The sequence below is a fragment of the Moschus berezovskii genome, chromosome 4 (genome assembly GCF_049115385.1).
Source record: "Moschus berezovskii isolate FMDL1 chromosome 4, NW_MosBer_1.0, whole genome shotgun sequence".
Lineage (NCBI taxonomy): Eukaryota > Metazoa > Chordata > Mammalia > Artiodactyla > Moschidae > Moschus > Moschus berezovskii.
The window spans coordinates 69,792,779-69,809,837 of record NC_142463.1 but is presented as its reverse complement, the minus strand read 5'-3'; the positions used below and the strand labels follow the sequence as shown (position 1 = coordinate 69,809,837).

At 37.1% G+C, this 17,059-nt stretch overlaps 1 protein-coding gene across 3 annotated transcripts in view; it reads left to right on the top strand.

Annotated features, from left to right (window-relative positions):
• HFM1 (helicase for meiosis 1) overlaps positions 1–17,059 on the top strand; it is a 126,790-nt gene that overhangs the window by 69,378 nt on the left and 40,353 nt on the right. For all 3 annotated transcript variants that reach the window (XM_088834872.1, XM_088834873.1, XM_055401417.2), the window contains exons 23-29: positions 3,794–3,891; positions 3,974–4,102; positions 11,739–11,824; positions 12,061–12,144; positions 12,269–12,426; positions 15,623–15,726; positions 16,179–16,325. In XM_088834872.1, coding sequence (XP_088690998.1) covers positions 3,794–3,891; positions 3,974–4,102; positions 11,739–11,824; positions 12,061–12,144; positions 12,269–12,426; positions 15,623–15,726; positions 16,179–16,325 — 806 coding nt within the window. The remainder of the gene's footprint in view (positions 1–3,793; positions 3,892–3,973; positions 4,103–11,738; positions 11,825–12,060; positions 12,145–12,268; positions 12,427–15,622; positions 15,727–16,178; positions 16,326–17,059) is intronic.

The following is a 17,059-nucleotide window of genomic DNA, read 5'->3' as shown; positions in this document are numbered from 1 at the left end:
CCAATGAACATCCAGGACTGATCTCCTTTAGGATGGACTTGTTGGATCTCCTTGCAGTCCAAGGGATTCTCAATAGTCTTCTCCAGCACCCCAGTTCAAAACCATCAATTCTTCGGTGCTTTGCATCCTTTATGGTCCAGCTCTCACAACTGTTCCTGACTACTGGAAAGACCATAGCTCTGACTATATGGATCTTTGTCGGCAAAGTGATATCTTTGCTTTTTAACACACTGTCTACGTTTGTCGTAGCTTTCCTGCCAGTGCTTTACAATTTTCAGAAGTTTCACACACATGATTTCGTATAATTCCATAATCTATATTCCTCCTACCCTTATATTGCCCTGCCCTCATCTCTCTCCCCACTGGTAATCACTAGTTTGTTCTCTGGATCTGTGAATCTGTTTCTTTTTTTTTTGTTTTATTCACTAGTTTGTTGTATTTTTTAGATAACACATAAAAGTGATATCATATAATAATTGTCTTTCTCTGTCTGAATTATTTGACTTAACATGCTGTGCTGTGTCATGTCCAACTCTTTGCAACTCCATGGACTGTGGCCTGCCAGGCTCCTCTGTCCATGGGGATTCTTCAGGCAAGAATACTGGAGTGGGTTGGCATACCCTCCTCCAGTCATTTAGCCTAATGACTCCAAATCCATCCATGTTGCTGCAAATGACAAAATTTCATTCTCTTTTTTTGTGGCTGAGTAGTAGTTCATTGTATATTTATGTACCACAATCTTTATCCATCCGTCTGTTGATGGACACTTAGGTTGCTTCTGTTCTTTGGTGATTGTAAATAATGCTGCTGTGAACATTGGGGTGTATAGCCATTTCTAAATAGATGTAGCAAAATAATTTTCAGAAGCATATATTGTAGCCAAAAAAGTAATTAGTCTGTTGTGTTGTTGTTTAGTCCTGTGCAACTCTTTTGCAACCCCATAGACTGTAGCCTGCTAGGCTTCTCTGTCCATGAGATTTCCCAGGCAGGAATATTGGAGTGGGTTACCATTTCCTTCTCCAGAGGATCTTTCTGATCCAGGGATCAAATCCATGTCTCGTGCATTGGCAGACAAGTCCTTTACCACTGAACCACCAGGGAAGCCCCAATTAGTCTATGCTGCTGCTGCTAAGTCGCTTCAGTCGTGTCCGACTCTGTGTGACATCATAGATGGAAGCCCACGAGGCTCTCCCATCACTGGGATTCTCCGGGCAAGAACACTGGGGTGGGTTGCCATTTCCTTCTCCAATGCATGAAAGTGAAAAGTGAAAGTGAAGACGCTCAGTCGTGTCCGACTCTTAGCGACCCCATGGACTGCAGCCTACCAGGTTCCTCCGTCCATGGGATTTCCCAGGCAAGAGTACTGGAGTGGGTTGCCATTGCCTTCTAGTTACACTGTTACAATCATTGATCATATATCGAACTATACATTTGATCAACTCCTTCAAGTCTAGTCATCATTTCCATTGAAGGCTCAGTCATATACTTGGTAATACAAGAAATAATAATCTTGTGAAACAAGCAAAATACAAACGGTATAGTTAGTAACATTAGTGGAATTAAAAGTAAATATTTTAGCCATGAGCCTCCCATACCAGTATTATTTTGAAGATTATCAAGACTAGGGAATGGGTCACTTAGAGCAGAAATCTGATTTTTCATTTGGTTCAAATGTGTTACATTAAAGAATTTATCAGGTACAAAAATACAGCATTCAGTTTGAATTATAGCACAGATATCTCCCTGAGATGCTGTAAGGTGTCAAGGGTCTTGCAGCTGTGTAGCACTGCCTTTCTCATCATAGAGATCTCAGAATTCAATAGGCTAATAGCCCAGTTACTATCATTTAAAGCTTATGAAAGTTGTCAAGGCTTAGATATGGTCAATTAAATCCTCCAACCCCATTGAAGGCGTGCACACACACACAAGCTGCTAAATGGTCATACCAGTAGAATAAAGATCTTTGACCCATTGGGATCATACCAATGGTAGATTGGTTGGGGTTACCTGTAATTTGTTAACATGTATGACCTTAAATTCATGGGAATCCCAGGCTACACCTTCGTATCATCCCTGTAGATGTCAAGGCCATAAATTAGTGCCACAAATCCACTGGGTTACATACCAATAACTCTCTCCAAGGGTAATAATAGGCATAGTTCATAAAGCACCCAGCCTTGCCTCATATTACCAGGTTGATCATTTTTAGTATGATTTTAACCGTTCCCAACATAGAGGAGCCTTTAAACTTAAACGACCATAGCCTGGTGTTAACCATGTAGATCCTCCCCATAATTGTAGAAGTTTTCCTTTTAATAGATGAGAAGTTAATTTTTTATTGAGACTTAGCCACTCCAGTACTCTTGCCTAGAAAATCCCATGGATGGAGGAGCCTGGTAGGCTGCAGTCCGTGGGGTCGCTAAGGGTCGGACACAACTGAGCGACTTCACTTTCACTTTTTTTTCACTTTCACACATTGGAGAAGGAAATGGCAACCCACTCCAGTGTTCTTGCCTGGAGAATCCCAGGGACGGGGGAGCCTGGTGGGCTTCCGTCTATGGGGTCACACAGAGTCGGACACGACTTAGCAGCAGCAGCAGCTCATCACTCCTATTGAGTTTAAATGACCCTAAGAGAAAACTTAGTTTCAGCTATATACATCCATTCTGAGATGTGAGTTAGTTGCTTCTTTCTATTTTCATATATTGTTTACTAAAAACAAGCCATGAAATATAACTATTCTACCCTTTCTCTTTGTATACCAGTTTTTTATCTTATAAGAGATCCCCCCAGAAAATACGAGTCTAATAATTTTAGTTAGAATCTTAGGGGGATTTGCATATCAAGGCCTGGTTAGATAAGTAAACAGACAAAAGAGGTAGCAAAGACCTGAGATACAGTGGTAACTCCTTTTCTCCCCTCTTAACCTCTACTCAAATTTTTATAGCCAAGCAACTGCTTGTTTCTAATAATCAGCTAATAAGCTGCTGCCGCTGCCAAGTCACTTCAGTCATGTCCGACTCTGTGCGACCCCACAGATGGCAGCCGACCAGGCTCCGCCATCCCTGGGATTCTCCAGGCAAGAACACTGGAGTGGGTTGCCATTTCCTTCTCCAATGTGTGAAAGTGAAAAGTGAAAGTGAAGTCGCTCAGTCGTGTCTGACTAGTAGCGACCCCACGGACTGCAGCCTACCAGGCTCCTCTGTCCATGCGATTTTCTAGGCAAGAATACTGGAGTGGCTTGCCATTGCCTTCTCCAGCTAATAAGCTACCAACCTTCAAATATTGAACAGAATCTTCAGCACCTAACAGGATGCTTTACAACTCAGTAGGTACTTAATAAATATTTGTCGATTATATAAATTGTGTTGTTTTCTATAATACTTATATATATTAAAGTTCAAAGACAGAGCTGCATTGGAGAAGAATATGAAAACAATTTTAGATGTATCAAGGTGGAAGGAAAAAGTCTAAGTGCAAGTGCCCTGTGATCATTTGAAATTTATCAGTCTAGAGATTATAATGAAAGTCTTGAGAAGAAATGAGATTTTTTTGAGAGAAAGAGAGGTTGAGTGAATAAAGAAGAGTAGAGAAATAAGAACTGACCTTTCAGAGGTTGGGAAGAGGAAGTCAACAATGACTTGCAACAATAATGATAAAAGATACAGAGCTGTATAATGTCACAGAAATCAAGGCAGAGAGGAATTTTAAGAAGATAGACTTCAGTCACTATGTCAAATATTGTGAGATAGTAACTTTTAAAAAGAAATAATGAAATTTCTTCTTTCCCCAGTCTTATTCAGGCTCAGCTAGGATGCATTCCTGTACAAGACTTTGCTTTGACACAAGATACCTCAAAGATTTTCAGAAGTGGCTCACGAATTACAAGATGTATGTTACAGGCTTGTTAGATTTTCAGTATTTTCCCAGTAAAATAGTATACTAGATTTAATACTGGAAACCTTTTTTTTAGGGTTATCAGATTTTGTGGCTACTCAAGAAAAGTTTGCCGTATTATTGAACAGTTTGATTTTAGCTAAATGTTTTAGATGTAAACTTTGGGAAAACTCTCCACATGTATCCAAACAGCTGGAAAAAATTGGTAGGTACTACAGGTAGGCAGTGTATCAATGTCTGCAATTTATTTTTGTATTTCACTGTTAGGAAAATTGTTCTATGATGGTAGACCTTTAAGGAAATGTATGCCTATGGACCTAAGTAAGTTACTGTACTTTCCTTCTCTTGAAAATCTGATTTTCATTTTCTTCTGCTTAAAGAATTCATTTGAAATCAATTTGGAAATCTAATAAAAATGAGCACTCTTATTTTAAAATTTGTTCTGAAACCAAAAGTGAAATTTTGTTTTAGTAAATAAGTAACTATATTGTGTTCTTTGTTCTACCTTTATGACTATTTGGTTTTGATCTCAATGACAAGGTACAGAGCTAGCAGTCCTGGTCATTCCTAATTCATTACAAAAAATTATGCCACTTATTTATACCTTTTTCTCTTTTTTCAGTAATATTTCAATGTTAGTACTGATTTTCATAGAGATACTATAAAGTTCTGTAGACAAATTTATTTCCTGTCTGTTCTGATCTAGCTCAGAGCACGAACTGAAAAACTCTAGAGGGTGCTATTTACAAAGACTGGGACGTGCCTGAAACACTTTGGAATTTTCCAGTTTGGTGTCTTTGGCTTTGTGACCCTACTCATTCTTGGATAGCTAGGACTCCAAAAAGACAGTTGTTATTTCATGACTGATAGTCTTATTAACTTTATATTCATCTTGGGGACATTAAAATTTTAGGTAATGGGTTGCTAGAGGTTTTCTGATTATTCCTTAGAACAAAGATCTCTAACTATTTTGTGAGGAAGTACTACTTTGTATTTCCTTGAAGTTTGAAATCAGTGAGGGAAATCAGTCAGGAGCTGACCAGTCCTGGGAGCTGGGGTAAAAGGTGGAGACTGAATCATGAAAGTAAGGTCAAAGTAGAAGAAAGTTTCTTGATTAACAGCTCACCTTCCTGTCAGTGTATAAGTCGTGGCAAAGCAAATGCCACACCCACTCTACAAATACAAGATTTCTGAATTAGGGAGGAGGTTACATACAACATTTAGGAAATCACAACTTTCAGAAAAATTTGAACTTAGGTAAAATGGTTATTAATATTATAGCACTAAAACACTTACCTTAGAAAAGTAGAAAGGTCTCAAAACAATGATTTCAGTTTCCACGTTATGAGGAAAAGAGCAAATTAAACCCAAAATGAGCAGAAAATAAGAAATAATTTTGAAAGAACATAAATAAATTAAAAACAAAATATCAATGAAACAAAAAGATGATTATTTTAAAATCATTAACACTCTAGTCAGACTGATCAAGAAATAAAAAGATACAAATTTCAAAATAACAAAAATGTGAGATGTAACTGTAGATAACAAAATGATAGATATAGATAACAAAATGATAGAAATAAAATGTTATAAAACACCTTATGTCATTAAATTCCTCAACTTTGATGAAATGGGAAAATTCCTTGAAAACACAAATTGACAGAGTCCACTCAAGAAGAAACAGCATGAGTAGGATTATATTTATTAAATAAATTTGTAGTTTAAAACTTACAAAGAAAACCCCATGCATAGAAGGCTACACTTGTGAATTCTGCTGAACATTTAAATAAGAAGCGGTATTAATTCTAAACACTTTTTCAGAAAATTTAAAAGGGGGATGATAGTTCCCAACTCATTCTATGAGGCCAGCATTGCCTTCTTATAAAAACCTAACAAAGACATTCAAGAAAAGGACAGACCAGTAGCCCTTACTAATATAAATGCACTAATTCTTTATAAAATTCTAACAAATTGAACCAGAGATAAATAAAAGGGGGAACATATCATGGCCAAATGTGGTTTATTCCAGCAATACAAGATGAGTTTACCACTTGATGTCAATCAGTGTAATTTATCATATTCAGTTCAGTTCAGTTCAGTTGCTCAGTCGTGTCCGACTCTTTGCGACCCGATGAACTGCAGCACTCCAGGCCTCCCTGTCCATCACCAATTCCCAGAGTCCACCCAAACCCACCTCCATCGAATTGGTGATGCCATCCAGCCATCTCATTCTCTGTCGTCCCCTTCTCCTCCTGCCCCCAATCCCTCCCAGCATCAGAGTCTTTTCCAGTGAGTCAACTTGCCGCATGAGGTGGCCAAAGTATTGGAGCTTCAGCTTTAGCATCAGTCCTTCCAATGAACACCCAGGATCGATCTCCTTTAGAATGGACTGGTTGGATCTCCTTGTAGTCCAAGGGACTCTCAGGAGTCTTCTCCAACACCACAGTTCAAAAGCATCAATTCTTCGGCGATCAGCTTTCTTCACAGTCCAACTCTCACTTCCATACATGACCACTGGAAAAACCATAGCCTTGACTAGACAGACCTTGGTTGGCAAAGTAATGTCTCTGCTTTTTAATACACTGTCTGGGTTGGTCATAACTTTCCTTCCAAGGAGTAAGCGTCTTTTAATTTCATGGCTGCAATCAGCATCTGCAGTGATTTTGGAGCCCAAAAAAATAAAGTCTGACACTGCTTACACTGTTTCCCCATCTATTTCCCATGAAGTGATGGGACCAGATGCCATGATCTTCGTTTTCTGAATGTTGAGCTTCAAGCCAACCTTTTCACTCTCCTCTTTCACTTTCATCAAGAGGCTTTTGAGTTCCTCTTCACTTTCTGCCATAAGGGTAGTGTCATCTGCATATCTGAGATTATTGATATTTCTCCTGGCAATCTTGATTCCAGCTTGTGCTTCTTCCAGCCCAGCGTTCCTCATGATGTACTCTGCATATAAGTTAAATAAGCAGGGTGACAATATACAACCTTGATGTACTCCTTTTCCTATTTGGAACCAGTCTGTTGTTCCATGTCCAGTTCTAACTGTTGCTTCCTGACCTGCATACAGGTTTCTCAAGAGGCAGTTCAGGTGGTCTGGTATTCCCATTTCTTTCAGAATTTTCCACAGTTGCTTGTGATCCACACAGTCAAAGGCTTTGGCATAGTCAATGAAGCAGAAATAAATTGTTTTTCTGGAACTCTCTGCTTTTTCCATGATCCAGTGGATGTTGGCAATTTGATCTCTGGTTCCTCTGCCTTTCCATATTCAAACTAAAAAATACCAGATGGTCATCTCAGTAATGTTAAAAAATATGACAAGATGCAAAATCCATTTCTAATAAAACTCTCAACAAATTTGAAAAGGAAGAAAATTTCTCAAACTGATGAAGGACATCTATGAAAAACCTATAGCTAACATTATATTTAATAATGAAAGACTGAATGCTTTACCTTTAAGATCAGGAATGAAATAAGGATGCCCACTGTTACTAATTCCAGTAAACATTACACTAGAGGTTCTAAACAGTACAATCAGCCAAGAAAAACAATAAAAAGCGTACAGGTTAGAAAAGAAAGAAGTATACATGTTTTTATTAATACATGATCACATGGTCATCTATGTAGAAAATGCCACAGAAGGTAGGAAAGGTTAAGCATGGTTGAAGGATACAAGGTCAATATGTAAAAATTAATTTTATTTCTACATACTAGTAAGAAAAAATCAGAAGCTAAAATTAGAAAAACTATGCTGTCTTAGTTTTCTATTGCCATTACAACAAATTACCACAAACTGTGGCTTAAAGCACCAGAAATTTATTATCTTTAAAGTTCTGTAGATTTCTGATGTAGGTCTCACTGGGATAAAATCAAGGTTTGGCAAGGCTGTTTTCCTTAGGGGTGAATCTATTTTCCTGCCCTCAACTTCTAGAGAATACTTGATTCCTTGATCATAGCCCTTTTCCTCTATCTTCAGAGGAAACAAGTGATCTCGGATTTGGCAGAGATGTCTTAGATACAATGCAAAAGCACAAACTATAAAAGAAAAAAAGTGGATTTAATCAAAACTTAAAACTTTGCTTTTCATAAAATACTGTTAAAGAAAGAGGAGGAAGAAGAGAAAATAAGCCACCAGACTGTAAGAAAATATCTGCAGAACATATATCTGATGGAGGACTTGTACTTAGAATATATACTAAGACAAACCACTGAATAAAACAGTGGGCAAAATGATTGAAACAGACACATCATCAAAGAAGATGTGTGTATGGCAAATAAGCGCCTGTGAAGATGTTCAACATCATTAGTCATAAGAGAAATGCAAATTAAAATGACAAGGTGATACCAGTACACATTCACACAATTAAAATTGTTAATTATATTTATCAGAAATTATATTTATCAAAAATTAGCACAATTAAAATTATACAGTATACACAGTACACAAAAATGGACAGAGTGCTGGAGAGAATATGGTTCAACTGGAACTCTCACTGTAGAAATGTAAAATGTTAAAACCATTTTGGAAAACCATTTGATTATTTCTTTAAAAGTTCAGCATAAACCTACCATGCCACCTGTTCCTGTCATGATTAGGTACCCAAGAGAAATAAAAGCAGGTAGACACACAATTCTAGTAACAAAGACATTTGAAAACAGCCTAAATATCCATGAACAGGCAAATGGAAATTAGTGTTATATCCCATGGTATGGATATATATACTCAGCAATAAAAAGGCATGAAGTGTTGACACAAATAACAAAATGGATGAATCTTACAATAATCATACAGAGTAGAAGAAGCCAGACTGATTACATTTAAATGAAAGACTAGAAAATAGAATAGTAATAGCAGATCAGTGGTTGCTTACAGACAGTGTTGGAAGGGCAGGACAAATTACAAAGGGGCACAAGAAAACTCCTAGAGGCAATAGTGTTTATTAGCTTGGTTGTAGTGATAGTTTCTCATACACACATAAACACACAAAATCACATGTCAAATTTATTGTAAATCAGTTACATTCAGTCAATAAAATTGTAAAAATGAAAAAATATTCACTCACCAAATCAGCAAAAACTAAAAGTCTTGTGAAAGTGAAGTCACTCAGTTGTGCCTGACTCTTTGTGACCCCATGGACTGTAGCCCATCAGGATCCTCCATCCATGGAATTTTCTAGCAAGAGTACTGGAGTGGGTTGCCATTTCCTTCTCCAGGGGATCTTCCCAACCCAGGGATCAAACCCGGGTCTCCCACATTGTGGGCAGATGCTTTACTGTCTGAGCCACCAGGGAGATAAAATAAGGTTATAAACATGCTCATGCAGTGAGTTGGTTGGAGCTTAACTCTAACAATATCAATTAAAACGCACAATCTTTTTAAAACAGTTGTTTTACTAACAGTTAAATTTATAGAAATATTTCCACAAAGGTACAAATATACATTTGTATAAAGGTCCAAATTATTTATCATTGCATAATCTTAAATGCTCACCAGCAGCAAAATGATTAAAGTATGAATTATCCATAAAAATGATTATTAATAAAATTAGAAAAACATCTATTTCTGCTTCATTGACTATGCCAAAGCCTTTGACTGTGTGGATCACAATAAACTGTGGAACATTCTGAAAGAGATGGGAATACCAGACCACCTGACCTGCCTCTTGAGAAATCTGTATGCAGGTCAGGAAGCCATAGTTAGACCTGGACATGGAACAACAGACTGGTTCCAAATAGGAAAAGGAGTGCGTCAAGGCTGTATATTGTCACCTTGCTTATTTAACTTATATGCAGAGTACATCATGAGGAACGCTGGGCTGGAAGAAGCACAAGCTGGAATCAAGATTGCCAGGAGAAATACCAATAATCTCAGATATGCAGATGACACTACCCTTATGGCAGAAAGTGAAGAGGAACTCAAAAGCCTCTTGATGAAAGTGAAAGAGGAGAGTGAAAAGGTTGGCTTGAAGCTCAACATTCAGAAAACAAAGATCATGGCATCTGGTCCCATCACTTCATGGGAAATAGATGGAAAAACAGTGGAAACAGTGTCAGACTTTATTTTTTTGGGCTCCAAAATCACTGCAGATGCTGATTGCAGCCATGAAATTAAAAGAAGCTTACCCCTTGGAAGGAAAGTTAGGATCAACCTAGATAGTATATTAAAAAGCAGAGACATTACTTTGCCAACAAAGATCCGTCTAGTCAAGGCAATGGTTTTTCCCGTGGTCATGTATGGAAGTGAGAGTTGGACTGTGAAGAAAGCTGATATCCGAAGAACTGATGCTTTTGAACTGTGGTGTTGGAGAAGACTCTTGAGAGTCCCTTGTACCGCAAGGAGATCCAACCAGTCCATTCTAAGGGAGCTCGATCCTGGTTGTTCATTGGAAGGACTGATGCTAAAGCTGAAACTGCAATACTTTGGCCACCTCATGCGACGAGTTGACTCACTGGAAAAGACTCTGATGCTGGGAAGGGTTGGGGGTGGGAGGAGAAGGGGACGACGGAGAATGAGATGGCTGGATGGCATCACCGACTCTGTGGACATGAGTTTGAGTGAACTCCGGGAGTTTGTGATGGACAGGGAGACCTGGCGTGCTGTGATTCATGGGGTCGTGGAGAGTCGGACACGACTGAGCGACTGAACTGAACTGAACTTACATTTGAAGAAGTCAGTCTTTCTTACTTTCTAGAATATTGTCAGTCTGGGCATCAGTTGCATTCTATCCCTTCCAAATTGTTGAACACAAACATATTTTTCACACTTCCTCAGTACAGCTGAACAGAAACAAATATTGCCCAGCAAAATTCATGTAATAGAAAAGTGAGAGAATCCAAACAAAAATGTAAATTAAGCATCAGGAAAAAATAACGAATACAAGTTGATTTTCAACAGTGTTTATCAGCTAAAAATTAAAACTCAGGAAAGGTTATAAGGGAAAATGGAAATTAAAATTAAGGAATTAAGAATACTAGGAGTTGTGTCTTAAGAATGAGTAAGAGAAATTCTCAAAAATAGTCAGCTTTGAGTAAGGAAAGAAGTATCATACCCTCCCCAGTATATATATTCCTTAAACAAGATGGTACTACTTTGGAATTTTATACTTCTGACAGTATTTTTTATTTGAGGATTTGGCTAAATTCATTCATGTGAGTATAAGAATTAAAAATTACAGTTTCTTAAATGCATAAAGAAACAGAAAGGTACAAAGGCAGAAGAGCTCTTGATGTGTTTAAGGAGCAAAATTAAAGCCGATGTGGCTGCAGTATAGTCAGCAAGAGGGGAATGGCAGGAAATTTAATTGGAGAGGTAGGCTGTGGTCAGGTCACATAGGTAAGAGTGTTTGAAATTGCCACTTTATTCTAAATGCAATGGAAAGACATTGGAAATTTTAGGAGAAGAGTAAAATTATCTAAGTTAGTACAGCAACAGAGAGAGAGCTCAATTTCTAAATCAAATGCTCAGAGAGCCATAGCTTCATAAAACAATATTCCATCCCTGAATCATGTTGCCTTTTTAAAAAAAAAAAGCACGAGTATAACCATAGATGTTTCTTGGTACTTGCTCTGTGGATGATATAAGGTAAAACTAAGGGTTGAGACATCACATGAATCAAAGAATTCCTCTTTATTTTATAAAGCATATGCGTGTTCTATTTGAGTTTGAAAAAATAAATATGAACAACCAAATAACGTCACAGCCCAATCAATCCAATTGAGACTATCTTTTTAAAACTTTAAAAATCATTAGTCTGCTCTCAGATTTTCTTTTTTCAGTAATGTAGATGTTAAATATTTAAGTGTAGATTTAGTTTAAAATGTATTGTTTGATTAATTTTCCACAGGTATAACATTATCAAATGCTATGGTAAATGCAGGTTTGACTTCCTTTAAAAAAATAGAAGAAACAGATGCAAGGGAACTTGAGCTGGTATTTAATATTTAATTATTCCTAATGTTACTTGAATTCCATATACATTCCAAAGCCTGACCTTTATATCTTTATTTCTACTAAAAAAAAATGATTTTCCCTGTCATAGTCATATATATTTTTAATTTAAAATTTGGGGTAATAAGTGTATTAAAACTATTAACTCTCAAAGGTATTTTACTAAAAGAGTTCTAGTGTTGTAGTAAGAACATAATGATATCAGTATGTTGTTTTAGATTTTAAATAGACATCCCCCATTTGGAACTCAGATAAAAGAAACAGTGATGTATCTACCAAAATATGAACTTGAAGTGGAACAGGTAAATATTTTCTACTTTTCATATGTTTTGATTTTCAGGAATAAAGCTACCGATAGCTGATTTGGAGCTGAGTATAAGTAGTAAGGTTATTTTTAACACATTTTATGCCTTTCCTTTTTTAAAGATTACAAGATATAGTGATACCATGGCGGAAATATTAGTGACTGTAATATTAAGAAACTTTGAACAGCTACAAACTAAAAGAACAGCACCAAATTCTCACTATGTCACCTTGATCATAGGTGATGCAGATAATCACCTGGTTTTTAAGCACAAAATTATGTAAGTATGAAATTTCTATTTATTTTTAAGCATGTATTATAAAAGAAAAATTCTGCTGAAGAAAAGAGTAGGAAAATAATGGTGGCCTCAATTAAATTACACTTTCCTGATTCTATAATGGGACAAAAGAAATTGTCTATTAAAGAAGGTATTAATATTAGGTCTGTTTTAGACTATTTAGTACTCAAATTAGCATTGGAGGGACTGATGCTAAAGCTGAAACTGTAATACTTTGGCCACCTCATGCGACGAGTTGACTCACTGGAAAAGACTCTGATGCTGGGAAAGGTTGGGGGTGGGAGGAGAAGGGGACGACGGAGAATGAGATGGCTGGATGGCATCACCGACTCTGTGGACATGAGTTTGAATGTACTCCGGGAGTTGGTGATGGACAGGGAGGCCTGGCGTGCTGTGATTCATGCGGTCGCGGAGAGTCGGACACGACTGAGCGACTGAACTGAACTGAACTGAACTGAAAGTCTTTAGTTTGAAACAAGTAATAGATGACCTTTAGGAGTAGCTCTAATTCATTATTGCTGAACTTTCTTATTTTGTTGCCTTTCTCCTGTAATTCATGACCTTATTACTCTTTGAGTGCAATCTTCAAAATATATGTTCTATTTCTGTATTAAAATTTAACTGCTAGAGCCACTGTAGAATCCAGGCAACCAGATCCAATAGATAAAGGAGATACCTTGCTTTATATTTTGTTCTCTAGCATATCATTCTATAATTTTTACTTCAGCCTTTTTTCTGATACTCTTGTATATTTTCTCCCAGGGTGTCATAAGCAAATTCTGAGGATAATAGTTGTAGCTGCAGCTAATACTTTTTGAGCATTTAGTAAGTTCCAGGTATTGAACTGTTTAATCATTATATAGGTCAGTTCAGTTCAATTCAGTTCAATCACTCAGTCGTGTCCGAATCTTTGCGATCCCATGAATCACAGCACGCCAGGCCTCCCTGTCCATCGCCAACTCCCGGAGTTCACTCAAACTCATGTCCATCGAGTCAGTGATGCCATTCAGCCATCTGTCGTCCCCTTCTCCTCCTGCCCCCAATCCCTCCCAGCATCAGGGTCTTTTCCAGTGAGTCAACTCTTCGCATGAGGTGGCCAAAGTATTGGAGTTTCAGCTTTAGCATCAGTACTTCCAATGAACTCCCAGGACTGATCTCCTTTAGAATGGACTGGTTGGATCTCCTTGCAGTCCAAGGGACTCTCAAGAGTCTTCTCCAACACCACAGTTCAAAAGCATCAATTCTTCGGCAATCAGCTTTCTTCACAGTCCAACTCTCACATCCATACATGACAACTGAAAAAACCATAGCCTTGACTAGACTGATCTTTGATGGCAAAGTAATGTCTCTGCTTTTTAATATGCTATCTAGGTTGGTCATAACTTTCTTTCCAAGGAGCAAGCGTCTTTTAATTTCATGGCTGCAATCAGCATCTGCAGTGATTTTGGAGCCCAAAAAAATAAAGTCTGACACTGTTTCCACTGTTTCCCCATCTATTTCCCATGAAGTGATGGGACCAGATGCCATGATCTTAGTTTTCTGAATGTTGAACTTCAAGCCAACTTTTTCACTCTCCTCTTTCACTTTCAGCAAGAGACTCTTTAGTTCCTCCTCACTTTCTGCCATAAGGGTAGTGTCATCTGCATATCTGAGGTTATTGATATTTCTCCCAGCAATCTTGATTCCAGCTTCTGCTTCCTCCAGCCCAGCGTTCCTCATGATGTACTCTGCGTATAAGTTAAATAAGCAGGGTGACAATATACAGCCTTGACATACTCCTTTTCCTATTTGGAACCAGTCTGTTGTTCCATGTCCAGTTCTAACTGTTGCTTCCTGACCAGCATATAGGTTTCTCAAGAGGCAGGTCAGGTGATCTGGTATTCCCATCTCTTTGAGAATTTTCCAGTTTATTGTGATCCACACAGTCAAAGGCATTGGCATAGTCAATAAAGCAGAAATAGATGTTTTTCTGGAACTTATAGTGGTAGTTTATAGCAAAAACTAGATTCGATGCCCAGCACTCTGACTCCAGAGTCTATGCTCCTAAGCATATAATATACCTGTAAGTTCAGGATGGTAGTAACTGAAATGGGAATCTCCTAACTGTTGCCAGTGTACTGGAAGATACTTTCCTAAAACACCCCATGCAAAAATCCTAAAGAGGCTGCAGTGACTGATAAGGATATGCTTTTCACTGATAATTACTCTCCTGAAACTAGCTGTAATACACTTACAGAAAATATATAATTATATAAATGTTTAGTCTCGGGAAAAGTAAATCTAATGACTTTGACTATTTAGCTTTAGTTTTAGTTCAGTCGCTCAGTAGTGTCCAACTCTTTGCGACCCCATGAATCACCACAGATGCTGATTGCAGCCATGAAATTAAAAGAGGCTTACTCCTTGGAAGGAAAGTTATGACCAGCCTAGACAGCATATTAAAAAGCAGAGACATTACTCTACCAACAAAGGTCCGTCTAGTCAAAGCTATGGTTTTTCCAGTGGTCATGTATGGATGTGAGAGTTGGACTGTGAAGAAAGCTGATCGCTGAAGAATTGATGCTTTTGAACTGTGGTGTTGGAGAAGACTCTTGAGAGTCCCTTGGACTGCAAGGAGATCCAACCAGTCCATTCTAAAGGAGATCAATCCTGGGTGTTCACTGGAAGGACTGATGCTAAAGCTGAAACACCATTACTTTGGCCACTTCATGCGAAGAGTTGACTTTGACTATAGGAGGCTAAAATAAGTTCAATCACAGAATTGACTGCTGGTGGTATGATGGTATTAGGTACAAACTATTTGATATCATTAAAAAAATACTCAAAGTTCTCACAAATCCATGCCACTTATGTATAGTGGTTTAAAAGTGGTAGTGATTTAAGGGCAAGATCAGAGGTTGTCAAGAATAACTATATGTACAGGTGGGCCTGAAGTGGTTGTATGCAACTTAGAACCAGCTGTTGGGTGAACATATAGTTAAGTAAATTATGGAAATGGTAGTTCCACTGGAATTCCATTTTCCCTATCCAAAGAACTTGGGGAAAGTAGTTTGCAGAAACTGACTTAAGTTTACTACCAGATGGAACATACCTTAGTATCAGTTAGCCCTTGACGATTAATTTATTATTTCATATAACATTCAAGATCACAATTTAAGTGACATATTACTTTTTTCAGGGATTCTGTTTTGCTAAAAGCTGGAAATTGGGCTAAAAAGTTTGATGTGAGGAGAGCTCTTAAATCTGAAGATCTTAGCATAAATCTAATTAGTTCAGAATATGGTAAGTTCATTGAAATAATGAATATATGAATGTAAAAAATATGATAGCACTTAAAAATTTTCTTTATGTAAACAGAAAAAGAACATAAGTGATATTGTGTAAAAATAATTTAAGTACAATGAATAATTTTAAAGGAAATTTCATGTATTTGGGTATGTAAAGATAGTGTAGACTAAGATAATAAAATTAAATTTTTGTCTGTTCATTTATAGACATTTTCTTTTTTAAGGTAAGTTTCAATTATTGTTGGAGCATTGATTTTTTATGACAGATGTGTACTTTTTCATTTTTTATACTTTTTTAAAGTTTCTTTAATACATTTTTATTTCCTGAACTTGTTAGACTTTTTAGTTCAACATGGTATAAAATATAAGAGGTATAAAAATAAATAAATGGTGTCATGCATGAATATATATGACTTAAGCATTTGTATGCTTTTTTTCTTTTTCCAGTTGGACTTGATATACAGCGGAAATTTACGGTCTTTTACTTAGGACCCAAGAGATTTGGAAATCAAATAATTATACAAAAAAAATCAGAAACAGAGATTTCCCATTCTGAACATTCAGATAGATCTACTGTAGCAGGGCCCAAAAAAGGTAAATAGCTGTGTTTATTCCTGTTTAGCATTAAAGCAAATATAAGGCTGGGGATGGTATCATCAGTATAGTATTGCATCACTTAGATTGTGGATACTCTGGAATTAGATGTTTAGGCTTTCTAATAATTGCATTAGTAATATATAGTAGGAATTCTTATAGTTAGTATTTGTCAAATTGGGGTGGTTTTTTATTTCTCCATCAGTTTTGAATGAGATCCTTGCTGGGTACAGTAATCTTGGTTGTAGGTTTTTCCCTTGCAGTTCTTTAAATATATCCTGCCATTCCCTTCTGGCCTACAGAGTTTCTGTTGAAAAATCAGCTGTTAAAAGTATGAGGTTTCCCTTGTATGTTACTTGTTGCTTTTCCCTTGCTGCTTTTAATATTCTATCTGTTAGTTTGATTGGTATGTGTCTTGGCATGTTTCTCCTTGGGTTTATCCTATATGGGACTCTTTGCCCCTCTTGGACTTGATTATTTTCTTTTCCATGTTGGAGAAATTTTCAACTATAATCTCTTCAAAAATTTTCTCATACCCTTTATTTTTCTCTTCTTCTTCTGGGATCCCTATAATTCGAATGTTGGTGCATTTGATATTGTCCCAGAAGTCTCTGAGACCGTTCTCAGTTCTTTTCATTCTTTTTGCTTTATTCTGCTTTTCAGAAGTTATTTCCATCATTTTATCTTCCAGCTCACTGATTCATTCTTCTGCTTCAGATATTCTGCTATTGATT